Here is a 15,607-nt window from a genome sequence, read left to right as displayed (position 1 = left end):
ACGTCTTTATTTTGTTTTTGTTTTCAAGATACGATCGTGCAGGTCATTTCCTGTTTTCTACTTTTGCTCATGGAAGGAACCCCGTCAAGTTACATCTTTGTCAACAAAAGTAATTTTATTTCATTCTGGTAGTACTCTTTAAAGATGATCTCGTTAATAATGTATTTAACCATTATATATTTGGTTAACAAACTTCGTATAACAAGTAAACATGATAAAAAGGTAAAGCATAAATACGTCTTTAATACGAATTTGCAACCAATAAATTAATTAAATTTTGCACACAGTATTTCAAAAATTAGGCCGTGGTGTCGGCGAATTCGATGTGGAATTTTTGCGTCAGGAACTGCATGATGTGCAACACATCCATGTTGATCGTTTCCTTAATGTCATTTGGGCATTCACCGAAAAGCTGATGGCAAATGGCAGTTGGATTCGCAGGGTGTTGAATAGCTGATTTCTTTCCTTCAATCAGCGCATTGTAATAGCGGAAGAAACGACTGAAATATGACTTCTTCACCTCCAAATCCGTTCTGGAAAACACATAAAACGGAATGAAAGTTTACTACTTGCCTCTGAAATATTAAACAGAAAAAGTCAAAAACCGGCCGTGACCGCACAGAAGAAAACAAAGCTGATCTCAATGGAATATTAAACGAAAAGAGGAAGAGTCAAAGCACGTCTCGACACCCTACTATTGTAAATACAGGATTCTCGACGGGAAAACCAGTTGAATCCCATTTTCCCCCGTGAATCAGGAAGTAAAAGAGCTTGTAATGATACGATAACTGCTGGATTTTACGATTCTATTTGAAATTCTTCTTTCTTAGCGACTTACGTGAGCTGCTTTTTGAAAATGCCATACAACGGAGAATAGGTGTCCGGCGATGAGGCGACTTCACAGATGAAACGTTGTCGACACATATCATCCCGAATCTACATCAAAACGACCAGTGCAATTTACGGATGGTGAATTGGTGATATAAGAAAAGGTGAATGCATATTATATAAGGATAAAACAAATAACCTCCATATAGTCCATGTAAATGTCGATTTTCTGTAGCTGGGCCGCATAAAGTGGGTCATCGTAGGAATAAGGCACTTCAGTTGCGTTGTACTCAGTTTGTGACCGAGCGCTACGGCCTCTCAAGGCTGGAAGAGCCACCGAAATGGGAATCGTGATAAATGCCGCTATGGTGATAATCAATGATGGTAAATATAAAAATCAAACGTAAAATTTATTAATATTTACCAATAAGGATTGGGGCTTTAGAATTCAGGTAGATGCTGCGTCTGTCTCTGTGATTGTGGACAATCGATCGCAGTTCCCGTGAAGATTGCTTTGTTCCAGTAAGGTATCCAATGAAACCAAGGAAGAGTATCGCCAACTTGAATAGGTGAGCTGGCATCATGATGAACTGACTTTTTCTTCTTCACAAAGATCCTTTCGCCGAGGATGACAATATTAAACTGAAGCTGATTCTAGCTTTGCTGAACGACTGATATACATCGGCTCGTCTGGCATTTCTTCTATTGTGAGTTTTCCCACTGGTTTACCTAGTCTTCCTTAAAAGAAAACCCAAAAATTACGGATTCTTAAGGACCGTGTGTGGTGAAAGGTTCGGAGTTGATCATCATTAGGACAGCTAACATCACGGGTCGCATAACTTGCTTCAGCTGGATACCCGTAACGGTTGACCGGGACGTGAGGCTCCTACAATATCGTCGCCCACTGTGCCTCTTCCACTTTTAACATGCCGAAACTGGATTTGAGAAAAATGAAAGACTAAGGAAGACGCAAACCTTGACGACGTCATATAGCTGGTTGGTGACTGTACTATTTGATCATTATTAAAGATTATTTAAAGTAAACAACATTTGAAATAGTGCACATTGAAATAATATCACAACAGAAATGAAATAGGAAATTATTCTTCAAGTTCCATAACCTGTTTTAACATCAAAGATAAAAACACTTAAGGAAGTACCTATATTCCGCATTTGCCGCTGCGTCGAGCTTTGTTTCATGAAGATGTGGAGCTCAAGGTATAAATGTCTGGCTAACCTTTATCTTGGAACAGTTGTACACACTGAAATTGTAGTGTTTCTGTTTGCATTCTGCTCTCCACATATCTGTAGTCTAATTATTTTTTTCTTACTCCCTATCAGTACGGATAGATCCTGATTTAATCGGGTAGGTTTTCGGTCGTTTAATTGTGCCATTTTGGTTTTCGAGTTTTTGGCGCGGTTCGTTTGTTTTTCTAAGTTTACCTAATGAAAAATCGATTATGCAATGTGAGCAATCGATTGCCATAAATCAGCGAAGACGAGGCATCAGGAGGTGTTAAATGGCGGAATAAAGCTCGCTGGTGTCGTCATAAATTTTTTGTTTCACTTTCTCCGAATTGCGGTCTTTTACCTTTCTTATAGCACGTCAAGTTGTAGCAATGACGAGGATTTTGACCCTGGCAGGTAACGTTATGGAAATCCTAGACACATTTATCACAGCTTAATCTATACCTGAAATGCCTAGGCTAATAGCATGTCTTTTCTTATTTCATTATAGTTAACAGGATGCAATTACTGCTGTGGATATTGCTGTTGCAGCACTTGTTTTCCTGTATTGCTCATAAGGTGTTGGCCCAATAAGCTACTTCTTGATGAGCTTCATTTTTTTATTTTGGGTGAGTGAAGTTAATTAAACTTAATTTTAATGTTAGAATGTGCTTCTCAATGTATTACAGGCATATTTGGAAAAAAGAAACACCCATTCCTGTCGTGCACAAACCATGCTTGCAACTTTATAATCTTCCATAGAAAACCTTAGGCAATTTCTTAGAGCTGTTGTCAAGTGAGGCACATATAGCAGCATTATCCTTTTACCAAAACAATCTAGGCCAGCCTTTGGTTATTGGGATCATATTCATCTGAAATCAATTTTATTGGACCTTCAACATGGTAAGCTAGTTCAGGTCAAAGTACCATGGGTGTGTTCTCGTGACTTTTTTTGTTAGCCATCTTTTTTATGATGTTTATTTTTAAGGTGCCTCTAGATAGTACTTCAGATTTTGGCGCTAAAACGAAAAGATTTTCTTACATATTTACTGTTGTTTGCGCTCATGAGTTGGTCTAACCACGAATAAGCTTTCTAGAAGTAAAGCGTACTCGAATTATACTCGCCGCATTAATGAAAAGGATGGATTGTTCTACCGTAGCGATTATATATTATCAGGTCTTGTGTATTGAACAGATCTCGCCAGGAATTTAATTAAGAGACATACCTGTATTAGGGCGTCGCCTGTTTTCCATTCCGTAATCTTTGCAAATCGTACAGTACGTGATGCTTTATTTCTAAACTAACAAAGTAATTAACGTTTTTTTTCTGCTTAACATTTACAGAGGTTTTCATTGGAAGTTTCGGTTTGTTTTCAGCATCCAGTTTTGTTGGATTGCACAGCTAAAACCACCGCCTTCCCTATATAACTTCCGTACCCAGAGGAGGCCTTTGGGTTTAAGGTTAGCAGAAATCTGAAAAGGTAAGGTAAAACAAAACTTATTCTTTAATGGGGGACAACAATGAAACGCATGATTGCTAGCGTATATTCCGATGAAAGAATTTCGACTTGTTAATTTATCAACGATTCTAAATCTTACTCGTTCATGCATATACTGCCAAAGATTTTTATTTCTCCACTCGCAACGTAATCAGAACTATAAACAATATTTTCTGTCTAATGGTTTGGGGTCCTTAGGTCCAATAGCTTTATTGTTTTTGAAGTGGCCCTTATCTTTTCTTTCAGTTAACCAAGAAGAAACGATCTTCCTATTTTTAAATGTTGGAGACCTCTTTCCTAGTTCAAGGTAATTCCCAGAACTTGAAAAGACCCATTTTTGTCGATATGAAGCTTTCAGGTTCAACTATAAAAAAAAAAAAAAAATTGATCATTAAAATATTCATCTGCGTAAACTTCGCGTAGAAATTGGCTGCACCATAGGAAACTGTGTGTATCGGCTCTGCTTGTTGTGCAAACATGTTATCCATTATGAAGGACCGATAAGGTTTTATTTGTTCACTTACGTGCCCCCATGTCTAATTTTATCATGTAAAGTCATTCCGTAGATCAATCATGAAACGGTTATTGCCCAACTGGACGTTATGACGGTCCCTGATATAAATTCAAAAACTGAAAAGATAAAAAAAAACGTTAGACCGTCCGTTTGATTAAAAGCATATTATCATTATCCTAAAGTGGCACTTATACTTTCGCTCTCCACAAGACGCAATATGTCTCTCTCTGAGCAAGCTACGTTCACTGAAATCAACAGTCTTGTGTTTTTCGATCTGGAAACCACGGGATTTAAAGAGCCGCAGATCACAGAGTTGAGTTTTTTTAGTGTCGAGAAATCGCAGTTTTTAAATAGTCAAAAGGGGAAAATTCCACGGGTCACTAATCGTTTAAATATGTGCATTAATCCTTCAAAAAAAATTTAACCTGAGGCTGCAGAGATAACGCAACTGGATAACCGCGATCTAGAGCATCAGAGTAAGTTTGATGGCGACGTCTGTGATATCATCTCCAGCTTCTTGAACAGACTGAGAAAACCTGTTTGCGTCGTGGCCCATAACGGAATGAAATTCGATTTCCCTATTCTCAAGGCAGAATTCGCTCGAATGAAACAGGTATTTTAAATGCATTAATAGCAATTTACCTAATGAGGATGAATTATGTTGGCATTTAGGCACTTCCTGCTGACATTTTGTGCGCAGATTCTCTTCCCGTTTTCCAAGAATTAGAACAAATGGATGTGAACGAGGGAAAGAAAATCCGGTTATCCTATAAATTAGACGTCATCTATAAAAGCGTTTACGGGCGGATGCCTGAAGAATCCCACGAGGCGGAGGCCGATGTGAAAACCCTGCTGTTGTTGGCCATTTTTTCTCCGCAGGAATTTTTCGACGCCGTCCAAAGCAAAGCAGTACCTCTATAAGTTGGTGAAAATTTCGTCGAATGCCTATATTCTTAATTTAAGAAAATGATGTTGCAATTCTACCAAACTGAAATAAGAGTTAGCGTCGAAGATGTTTTGTTATTTGGGGATATTTCTTTCATAATTGAAGTTGATTAATCTTTTGATTCAACTTTTGCAGCATTTTTTAAAAAATCTTGAGGTGTGAAATTGTTCAGTCATTTTGCGTTTTAACTTTAAATAGTAAATTTTTTTTTCTTGGCGTGTAAACGACGTAGAGCAGTGGTAGCCAGCGTCTCCCTAGTTCCAGTATTTCTCCGCCATGACAGCGGCTCAAGTGTAGTTAGCAATACATCTAGGTATTCAACAAATCACAGAATCCATAAATTATTTTAACCGAGGCTTAACAGTTATGCCATTTATTGTAATTAAAATTTCTTTGTACAGGAAGATTGAACTTAGCAGTAGAAACGAGCAAGTCTGAGGGAAGTGCCAATGCCTTAAGCTCGTAAATTCATGGAGACCCGTATCATTATTGAAAACCTTATAATAACTAACGCTAAAATAAGATATATATATGTATATTTGCGTCTGTTAGCCCTGAAAAGATTCTTTCTAGTTGGATGTTCCCTAGTTGGGCATGACGGTTACTCGCTTGGCGTGAATGACATACTATACATACAAGGTTATATATGAATGTGTACACGGTAAGCCTCACTTGCCTCCCGCTAAACTTTGACGACCGAACAAACGTACGTCGATTGCGAGATGTTGGGTGAAATCTCTGATCAATCGCTGAAATAACTTCAGAATCGATTGTAGAAGAATCATTATGTAAATGTAATAGGATGTTTGACTGAAAGTTGCTGAAATAGTAATAATAATAATTTTTTTTCCTTCTGTCCCCTCCCCCATCGTGCCTCTCAGGTTTCCCCTCACACATCAAGGCCTACTTAATGCTTAAGGCTAGGGCTCGGCCCCGTGTCCAATGGGTAGGTATTTGGGCGAATGGGTAGGTCTTCTCGGCAAAAAAATTGGATCCGGTGGGTAACGGTTCCTAAGACTTTGTGCCCACTTCCTACCCGGGTAACATGTGGGTAACACAATTTCGAAAACCGTTTCCATTACCCGGGTTCAAAACCCGGTAATCCCCGATTTCTTACCCGATTACCCGAGTTTTTCCCTGAAATCAAGTGACGCCCTTGGAATTTCCCGCCACAAAATATTTTTTTTTTGCTACCCTCCCTTTTAATTTAACTTGGGGCTTTGCAAGTCGCCATTTTCCAAGATGGCGGTGGGTATACCCGGTTTGCCCATCAAATCCGCCCAGCCTACCCACTTTGGCAAATAGACTACCCGGATCGCTCATTGGCGACTTTTTTTGGCGACGAACCGCGGGTAAACCGGGTTTTCAAGAACCGGGGCCGAGCCCTACTTAAGGCAGAGTTATAGAGTTGATGGTACGCTCACCCTGTAGGATTTGGCCATAAGGCTTTGTCATAGGGTTTTGGGGATGTTTTCCAAGTGCTGGTCACGTGACTTGCTGTTACTAATATACCCTGCTGCCACCACCGTAGCGTTGTAGAACTAAGCCAGTAAGCGTTTCCAAGGAATCGTGAGAATGGCTGGTTCAAATACCTCAAATGGGAAATTACCCAAAAAAATGTCGTGTTTTATTTGCGGCAACATATACCAAGACGAGAACAGACGAGTTGGTCTGTTTCATGTACCGAAGAAGAACTTTTCCAGTTGGAAATTTGTGCTACCTGAATTGTTGGAAAAATCAAGACTTTGTGACATCCATTTTGACAAATGTGATGTATTGAAAGGAATCACAGTTGGTAAGGACTTTTATCCATATGACAGATGGAGATTGCTTCCCTCAGCAATACCAAAACATTTACTGGGTAAGTTAAAATTAATATTATGGCAGTCTACATAATAACTGTATAAATTTGTCCATACAGTAAAACAAAGTGCAGCTGCCAGTCGCACTCAAAGTCGCACACCTTTGAAAGACATTTTTAGTGTGAACCACACAGGGAATCAACCTACGAACTACTTTCCACCAAAAAACGTAATAGTAAAGGATCTACATCAATATCACAGACTCCAGGTAAAACAGCTAACATGTAGCATAAATTAATGACGACTAAATTAACAATTATGAACATTTACTAGAAAACAAGATAGCAATGGATGAAGATGAAGAACATTCTATTGTAGGATGTGCTATCGAGAACACTCCAGGTAAAACAACAAACATGTAGCATAACATAATGACGACTAAATTCACAATTATGAACATTTACTAGAAAACAAGATAGCAATGGATGAAGATGAAGAACATTCTATTGTAGGATGTGCTATCGAGAACACTCCAGGTAAAACAACAAACATGTAGCATAACATAATGACGACTAAATTCACAATTATGAACATTTACTAGAAAACAAGATAGCAATGGATGAAGATGAAGAACATTCTATTGTAGGATGTGCTATCGAGAACACTCTAGGTAAAACAACAAACATGTAGCATAACATAATGACGACTAAATTCACAATTATGAACATTTACTAGAAAACAAGATAGCAATGGATGAAGATGAAGAACATTCTATTGTAGGATGTGCTATCGAGAACACTCCAGGTAAAACAACAAACATGTAGCATAACATAATGACGACTAAATTCACAATTATGAACATTTACTAGAAAACAAGATAGCAATGGATGAAGATGAAGAACATTCTATTGTAGGATGTGCTATCGAGAACACTCCAGGTAAAACAACAAACATGTAGCATAAATTAATTACGACTAAATTCACAATTATGAACATTTACTAGAAAACAAGATAGCAATGGATGAAGATGAAGAACATTCTATTGTAGGATGTGCTATCAAGAAAAGTAATGCACCTGAAAAAATTCCCTAAAAGCAATTTCATAGAGAATGACAAAGATGGCATGGCAGATTTTATTTTCAAAAAACATACGAAAAAGAAATGTCAAATAAGACTGCCTACGAATTGCAAAACATGCCAAATGGAAAAAACTGGTCAGTGCTCATCCTGTGCTATTGTGGAGCTTAAACAGCAAGTCAGAGAGAAAGACAAACAACTAATAACCGCCAAATGTTATCGAACAAGATCAGAGACTCATTTAAAGTGCCTGAAATTGAAACTTAAAGAAAATCGCAAAAAATTAAATACCTGCAGACAGAAATTGTTGCGAATGAAGCGTTATGGGCAGGTTCGTAATTTCACATTTGGTACATTTTAAAGGGTTAAAAATTACGATTACTCTTGATTTGTATGTAGGAAATTGTGGAAACCCTTGGAAATCTAAAAGAAAAATTACAACCCTTACTGCCAATCAATTGGATGAACAAATAAAATTCCTCAGTCACGGAGTAAGTTTACCACCAACAATATTCATTTATTCCTAGAACAGTTTATATAACATTTTGCAAATCAACAATATTGTAACTATTATTTACCTTTTGTCTTTTAGATATTGCACTTTTTCGTGGACCACATTTAAATATTTTCTAATTGCTTCAAATGGATAATAATTGACAATGATAAAATTTTATTAAGAATTATTTCTAATGACGTAGGACTACATAACAAAATTATTAAGTGAGACATTTAGAAATTTTCACTTGAGTGAAATCTATATTGATAATGAAATTCCTTCATGAATTATTAGACAAATAAATTAGTGGAATATTGAAGTTCGTCTACATTTACATTGTACTAAACAAATTGTGTTGCAATTTACAGGAGAGAGTTATCATCAACACCTTTATTTTGAAGGGGAAAGCTGAACTGCAAGCTACATCTGGAAGATCTCATTCCATGAAATATGACAGTGGTTTTTTAATGCAATGCCTACTCCTGAAGTTAAAAAGCAGCTCGACTTATACTCATCTGAAGAATAACAACATCCTACCTCTTCCAAGTTTGTCAACACTCCGACGGAGGCTAAGTTCATCTGAATGCAAGTATGGTTTTAATGAACTTGCGTTGCAAAACATGAAGCAGGCGTTAGAAAATTTACAAAACTGGGAACGGTGGGGTAGCCTGATGTGGGACGAGGTGTCGCTTAAAAAAGACTTGACATGGCATGCAACAAGATTGGAGTGGCATGGGATAGTAGATTTCGGTGAGGACATAGAAGCGCCTATAAAAAACGGAATAGCAACACACGCTCTTGTTCTGATGTTTCGACCCTACAAGGGAAATTGGGTCCAACCCTTTGCTTGTTTTGCCTCTGAGAATGCTGCAAGTGCCATAATTCTTCACGAAGTCATCGTGAAAGCCATTGTTTTGCTATATAATCATTCAGCCATTGTAAAGAATGTCGTGTGTGACGGCTGCTCATCCAATAAAGCTGCGATGGCTTTTTTCGGAGTTAATGGCAAATTAACAAGACAAATGATGGAAACCGAAAATTCATATTTTTTTCGCCATGCTATGAATGATTCAATTAAGATATATTGGTTGTTTGATGTACCCCATCTATTGAAATGCACAAGAAATCACATCCTAAAGCATAAAGAAGTCCAGGTATAACTTCTATTTGAATTTTTAATGCTTTAAATATTTTTTTAATTTGTTACATTTTTATTAGTATGCTGGTGAAACTGCGCGCTTCGTTTATTATCAACGACTCTACAACCTGGAGAAGAAGGAACATTTTCGGAGAGCGTATAAACTTACAGAGTCTCATATTTACCCGACAAATTTCGAAAAGATGAATGTCAAGAAGGCTGCTCAGTTGCTGTCTGACTCGGTGGCGCATGCGCTTCGCCGTTATAGAGCACATCGGAAATTCGCCTATCTATTTAAAGGCTCTGAAACAACGGAAAAATTAACAAAGTTAATCAACGATGTGTTCGATGTCATGAATGGCCGTTTCATTTCACAAGGAATCAACATTAGTAACTGGTGGAAAAAAAAGGAAAAAATTGACATCTTCCTAGAAATCTTGGATGTAACTGAGGAGTGCAAACGATCAAGAGTACAACATGATCCAAATACGCCTTTAAATATGTTTCTATCTGAAACTACGCTGCAGGCATGGCGGATTTCACTTTTAAGTGTCATAGCGCTGACCGAAGAAATGTTCAATGCTGGTTACTTTACAATATTAACCGGAAAGTTCAATCAAGACCCACTTGAGGTGAAATTGAATTTGATAATAAATTTTTTCATACATTTAATACTGTTTTATACAGCGTTTTTTCGGAATCGTCCGCGGAATCGACGACACTCCAACGGCACATTCTTGGCTGCAAATCTTCCGAATTTTATCGGTTTACAATCCCACAAAAATGCATTTAGTTCGAGGCAATATAGATAATGAAGAAAATCTCCGTGTTCTCGTTTCTTATGAAGAATGTCTCCTAAACAAGTTTAAAGCTTGCGAAAAAGAAGCAGCGCGAATTCGTGAGTCCTTCAAGGAACAATTGTTGGAGGAATTATCAGTCCGGTATGTCGATGTGATGGACAATCAATCTAGTAATGATGAAGTGAAACATGAAATGCTTTATGATATGTGTGGTTATCTCGTGAAAACTCGTGATTCTGTATGGATACATTGCCCTAACTGCAAGAAAGGCCTTATTACGAAGTATGAGGATTTGCCTTCAACTTTCTTGTCTGCTGACTACACTGCCGATCGGAATCATGGCGGTCTAACCTTTGTTACTGTAAATTTTTTTAAAATAATTCAACTGGTGGAAAATGTGATGAGCAATTTTTTCGACAACGATAGTCATGTCTACATATCTAATTGCTATGAAACTGTGATGTCAGAAATATGTAAATTGAAACTGTTAAATGTCTTTTGTTTTGAACACGAAGAGTCGCTGCCATATATAATTCTGCAATATGTTCACATACGATTTCATACAGAGTCAAAACGATTTCGTAATTTTTACCTCTCCAAAGAAAGAACGCAGATGAAAACGAATAAAAAAATGTCAAGAACTTCTATTCACGCAAAAAATACATTGCCAAAACCAGAAGTTAACATCAATACAAAGGTTTAAACAAACTCGCGCGAAAATATTTCGTTTCATTGCACCAAACAACCACCAGGCGCCTCTGCGGTAGATAAGTAACACTTGCGGACAAAGCCTTATGGCCAAATCCTACAGGGTGAGCGTACCATCAACTCTATAACTCTGCTTAAGGCCTGTAAACTCGTATACCTCCCATGGCGGTGACGCGTTATCTGGCAACAACTAATCAGAGGAAAAACAAGGGTTACGACAACACCAGTAAATTTCTGGCATTACGTTTTCTGCAAATGTTGGGACTGGATATCCCACCGAAGGGTCGGAGTCCACCACGGAGACCATGTTGGGATATTTGCCCGGCTGAGTACCAAATTGTAGCCTAGTAAATTTTAATGATGTTCATCCTGTACATTTTTTTCTTTTAAACCTTTCATTACGTACCACTTCTTCTCTGTTACGTACTGTGTGATCGTCTTTTTGAAAATTGGAGTATCACAGTTACATTGACACGCAGTCCTTTAATAGCTACCTCTTAAAGTTAATTAATTTCTGATTACAGACTTTGCTGAAGGATTGAGTAGCCCAAGGTCTATCAGATGTTGGATAACAGGCTTGATAGATCAACTTCCAATTGATGGTGAGATGTTGTGCAAGATAACTTAAGTATGATGCATTGCGACAAAGTTTACTCTTATTGATTGTATGTTTAGGTACCTTATTGACCGATATTGGCCCAACTTGTGAAAACAGTATGTTCAGTGGGAAAAATGCAATCCTAATAATATTGGAGATACATATGTATGACTGTTTTGTAATCCAGAAAGCATTGCCATTTACATTTTTGCAGGTATCTTTTTCCCCTCAGTGGGTTTGATTTGTGAAAAAAGTATGACGTGTGGGACACATGGGATCCTGCTATTGCAGATCCTTCATATCGTCCAGGGAATATTGATGATTGAAGTGTCCTTAAAGGTTATTAACAAAATGTTTATTGTGTTTTGTTAGTTTATTGAATTTGTAATTTGTTTTCTTTTAGAAATACTATAAAACTGTTCCCCCTCCCCGTACTCCTAAGGTTGCTTCAGGCCTTCAGCAGACAGATGTCGTTGCGTTCGCGGACCAACCTGAGCTACGAGATGGCGGCTGCAAAACCAGTGCGCAACTTGGGTGTAACAGATATTGTCGAACTAGCGTGGCTGAAGGATTATGATTTAACGCCGGTTTCTGGTAAGTTGATCTGTATAAAGGCATGTTCATGTAAAATTTCTCATGCTGGATTATCTGTTAAAGTTTCTGATTGATTGTGACAGTACAAGAAAAAATCAGTATGAATTTTTGCTACATGGTTTAATCCTATTGACTGTATATTTGAGATAAGCTATTCATCTACATCATCTTGAACTTTGAAAACAGTATGTAAGGTGGAAGACAGACTATTCCAAATATCGGAGATTCCCTCTTTTCACCTGATGATTGTTGGTAATTCAAGTGCTTAATAGGTTTGAACATGGGTTAATTTTGTATTGTGTTAGTCTGAACATTGTTTGTTTTTTCAAAAATAATGTGATGAATTGAAGCAAATGTGACATGAGATGTTGGTTTGGCATTGGTAGCTGAACCAGTATGGAAGTTACTTGTTCTTTCTTACCAACTTACTGGTGGATGGAAATCAGTAGCCATGAAAGGTGCTTTGATTTATCTTAATTCCATGCAAACTAATCTGTACTTCTAATATTTTTTGGTAGCAGACTATGGAATGCTGATGAATCAACTGTGAGGGGCTATCACCTTGACAGCATAAATTGGCAAAATATTCTGGTTACTGAGAAATGTGTGTGAAGAAATTTAGCAAAACCAATACTCTAGGTAAAATGATTAAAGTCATACCTTAATTAGTTAACCAGGAAGTATATTTTTTTATCAAAAACCTTGGAAAAAGTTCTTTGTGACATTTAATATTCCTGAAATTGGCTATATCTGAGAAAAATCAAGCAAGCTTATGAACAAACAACTATGGAAAGCAGTTAATCCAAGAACTAATTCTAAGGATAAAACAAATGTTAAACACTTGTTTTATAAACCACATACAGCATCTAGGTAAAATCATTTAGAAAGCAACTAAACGTTAATAGTAATGATTGCTGATTTTGTGCGCGTCAGACACTTCGCCATTCAACGATACTTTTTGAATGAGCTACATTGGGTTCAATTAAAGAAAATAACCTAAAGGATGCCGTTGATGACTTGATCGGTGTCTGAATCGTTACGGATGATATGCTGTGGCCATTGAAAGTAAAAAACAAAAAATCATTTAACTTGAAAATCGATATCGTCATTTACTTTAACTGTTTGTTCCTTAGATACCACCTTGAGAAGAACAAAGATGATGTTTGCTGGGATTGTCTTGGCGATGGGAGTGTTCTCGAAGATAGCATGGAGTCAGATTATGAAAAAAGAAATTATTTTGAATATGACGATAAGTTTTTTATTTCTATGTGGGATTGTTAATCATCTCTTTGGATAGTCCAAAGCAGCTTGTGTTTTATTCTGCATCGGGCCTATTCAAAACGTTCGATGGATTGTAAATTGATCCCTCCCTTCATTCATTGGTAGCTAACCAGAATGGAAATTGCTTGTTCTGTGTTACTAACTTACTCCTGGGTAGGAATCAGTAGATGTGAAAGGTATTTTTAATTAATCTTAACTTTATCTAAACTTATCTGCACTTCTGATGTCTTTAGATTGTAGATTGTTGAATACTGATAAGTAATCTGTGCTTGGAAATTTACTTGACACCATAAATTAGCCAAATATCCTTGGAGTGAAAATCGCGTGAAGAAGTTTAGCAAAACCACAACTCAATGTTCTATGACATGTTATTCCACCATTGTTTCTACGTTTTGTAATTGTCCACGTCAACAGCATGATTCATCTTGTGCATTACTGTAACAGTTAAGTTCAAACATTGCTTTGCTATCAAATAATTAATCGTTTCGTCCTTTGAAATTTTAAGGTCACCATTACGAAGGAGATTCTTCGAGTACCCGTTATGCTTAACTAAATCTTGCTCAACTTGGTTTTGGCTGAAAATTCTGTTCAGCCCATGTTTTATCATCAGTCAATCTTTTGCAAATTCAGGAAGTAACCAAACGTTAATAGTGATGTCAGTGCATGCATGTTTCTGTTATGTTGATAAAATAATTTAAGTGAAACGGGAAAGGATGTTGATTGGGGATGGGTGTTTAAAAAACTGATATTGGATGTATGGGAGGGCATTCTTTTGTTTTTTTGTTTTGTTTTTGTTTCTGAATTATTTTGTTTGTTTCTTTTTTCTTATAACCCCTTTTGCCTTTTTAAAAATGTGGTTGTTACGGAAATGAGCTAGTGGAGTAGAATGAGTTAAAACCAGGGTTGAAATCGGTGCGAAAAATTGACGATAATATTCTAGCATAAACCGATTGTTTGCATTGGCCTTGTCTCGAAATATTGTCAACCCGGTATCGGAAAATTCTGCCCCGATATGTGAACTCCGTTTGCCTTGGGGCTTATTAGTATATACCCTTTCCATTTTAGCCTCAACTTTGTATGTAAAAACGTATGATGGAACCATAATATAACATTTAGCAAAAAAATATTTCAAAAATTTTTCTGGTTTTTTTATTTTTATTTTTTTTTGAGCGAGCGAGTGAGCCTACCGAAAAAAAAAATTTATTGGCTACGACTCGCTTGTAAATTAAATAATAATAAACAGGTACAATTGAAATTATAAAATGTATGTCTACCATATCGGATTTGAACCCAGGTCCTATCATTTACCATGCCGCTGCTCTTCCACTGAGCTACGACTGATATATTCTAATAATTTTTTTACCAATATAACGCACAAACCACGTAGACACTTAGAATATCTTTGGATTCTCGATTTGGCGCAACGGAAGTGCTCCTGCCTTGGAATTCCCGAATCTCTGCCAGGTACCCCTCTTCAAGAGGTGGTGTGGTGTTTTGTGGAATCCGACCCAGATGTCATGTTCCCTCTCAGCTACCCACTTCGAGTAGTCTCGTAATGGTCTGGGTAACTCAGGCAACCTGCCAAGATGCTTTCCAGGAACCCACTCCAACTGGTCGTGTGTTGGTCTGGGTAACCCGAAAGTGATACCCCGGACGGAGTTCCCTCTGAGTTACCTACAAGGTATTTTGTTTACATTAATCTTATAGAAACATTTAATATAAGATTCAAAAGAACGTCTTTGGATGATCTTGATTGCTTTGTTACAGATGTTGGGATCGAACATCAGACATCCAGCGTGCTAAGCCAATACACAACCATTGAGCTACCAGTCCTGTTTCACAGGTGATAGTATGACATTTTAATTAAAGTTAATCCGGCTTAAACTTGAATGAAAATTCATTTTACGTACGTTCATTGACGTAATTTTATAATCAATTGTTTATGAGAGAAATATTGAGGAGAGAATTGTTATTTTCTAATGCCTCCCTATTTTGCTATATGTTGTAAGAAGTGGGATTTGAACCTATTATCACAGGGTTAAGAGTACGATGCTCTACCACACAGCTACCAATAAATATATCATATTGATTTACAAGAA

At 37.2% G+C, this 15,607-nt stretch overlaps 3 protein-coding genes and 1 long non-coding RNA gene across 6 annotated transcripts; 3 read left to right on the top strand and 1 right to left on the bottom strand.

Moving 5' to 3' along the window:
- Positions 1 to 148: 148 nt before the first annotated feature.
- Positions 149 to 1,509, bottom strand: LOC116920343. Its single transcript, XM_032926560.2, has 4 exons — positions 1,253 to 1,509; positions 1,028 to 1,191; positions 839 to 936; positions 149 to 533 (listed from the first exon to the last, which is right to left on the bottom strand). Exons 1-4 carry the CDS (start codon positions 1,410 to 1,412, stop codon positions 299 to 301), a joined length of 657 nt encoding a protein of 218 aa, XP_032782451.2. The 5' UTR covers positions 1,413 to 1,509; the 3' UTR covers positions 149 to 298.
- On the top strand, positions 1,401 to 2,400 carry LOC123471547. 2 transcript variants are annotated; one of them, XR_006646224.1, is made up of 3 exons: positions 1,401 to 1,535; positions 1,620 to 1,824; positions 1,888 to 2,400. It is a non-coding gene; the product is annotated as an uncharacterized LOC123471547 (long non-coding RNA). The 2 variants fall into 2 exon arrangements; XR_006646225.1 differs by having other exon boundaries at positions 1,410 to 1,535; positions 1,602 to 1,824.
- Positions 2,401 to 3,932: 1,532 nt separating this feature from the next.
- LOC116920346 (three-prime repair exonuclease 1) lies at positions 3,933 to 5,079 on the top strand. Its single transcript, XM_032926562.2, is given in 2 exon segments — positions 3,933 to 4,681; positions 4,741 to 5,079. Coding segments are annotated over 2 exon segments (645 nt in total). The 5' UTR covers positions 3,933 to 4,285; the 3' UTR covers positions 4,990 to 5,079.
- A 1,354-nt stretch (positions 5,080 to 6,433) lies between these two features.
- On the top strand, positions 6,434 to 9,843 carry LOC123471546. Of its 2 annotated transcripts, none has more exons than XM_045173093.1 (8): positions 6,434 to 6,875; positions 6,936 to 7,084; positions 7,150 to 7,218; positions 7,284 to 7,352; positions 7,418 to 7,486; positions 7,552 to 7,620; positions 7,686 to 7,778; positions 9,749 to 9,843. In XM_045173093.1, the coding sequence occupies exons 3-7, from the start codon at positions 7,164 to 7,166 to the stop codon at positions 7,772 to 7,774; spliced, it is 351 nt and encodes a 116-aa protein (XP_045029028.1). In that variant the 5' UTR covers positions 6,434 to 6,875; positions 6,936 to 7,084; positions 7,150 to 7,163; the 3' UTR covers positions 7,775 to 7,778; positions 9,749 to 9,843. The 2 variants fall into 2 exon arrangements, with proteins under 2 accessions (XP_045029028.1, XP_045029027.1); XM_045173092.1 differs by lacking the exon at positions 9,749 to 9,843 and adding an exon at positions 7,820 to 8,093 and having other exon boundaries at positions 6,435 to 6,875; positions 7,686 to 7,754.
- The last annotated feature ends 5,764 nt before the right edge of the window (positions 9,844 to 15,607 follow it).

Source organism: Daphnia magna, linkage group LG4, assembly GCF_020631705.1.
Source record: "Daphnia magna isolate NIES linkage group LG4, ASM2063170v1.1, whole genome shotgun sequence".
Taxonomy (NCBI): Eukaryota; Metazoa; Arthropoda; class Branchiopoda; order Diplostraca; family Daphniidae; genus Daphnia; species Daphnia magna.
This window is presented reverse-complemented; position numbering and strand designations above follow the sequence as displayed.

Bases quoted from the DNA above. Each gene is read 5' to 3' on its own strand.
- LOC116920343 (XM_032926560.2), bottom strand. From the start codon at position 1,412: ATGATGCCAGCTCACCTATTCAAGTTGGCGATACTCTTCCTTGGTTTC. The intron at 1,192-1,252 runs GTAAATATTAAT...TTATCACCATAG, and splicing joins TAAAGCCCCAATCCTTATTG to CGGCATTTATCACGATTCCC. The intron at 937-1,027 runs GTTATTTGTTTT...GTTTTGATGTAG, and splicing joins TTTACATGGACTATATGGAG to ATTCGGGATGATATGTGTCG.
- LOC123471546 (XM_045173092.1), top strand. From the start codon at position 7,164: ATGGATGAAGATGAAGAACATTCTATTGTAGGATGTGCTATCGAGAAC. The intron at 7,219-7,283 runs GTAAAACAACAA...AACATTTACTAG, and splicing joins TGCTATCGAGAACACTCCAG to AAAACAAGATAGCAATGGAT. The intron at 7,755-7,819 runs GTAAAACAACAA...AACATTTACTAG, and splicing joins TGCTATCGAGAACACTCCAG to AAAACAAGATAGCAATGGAT.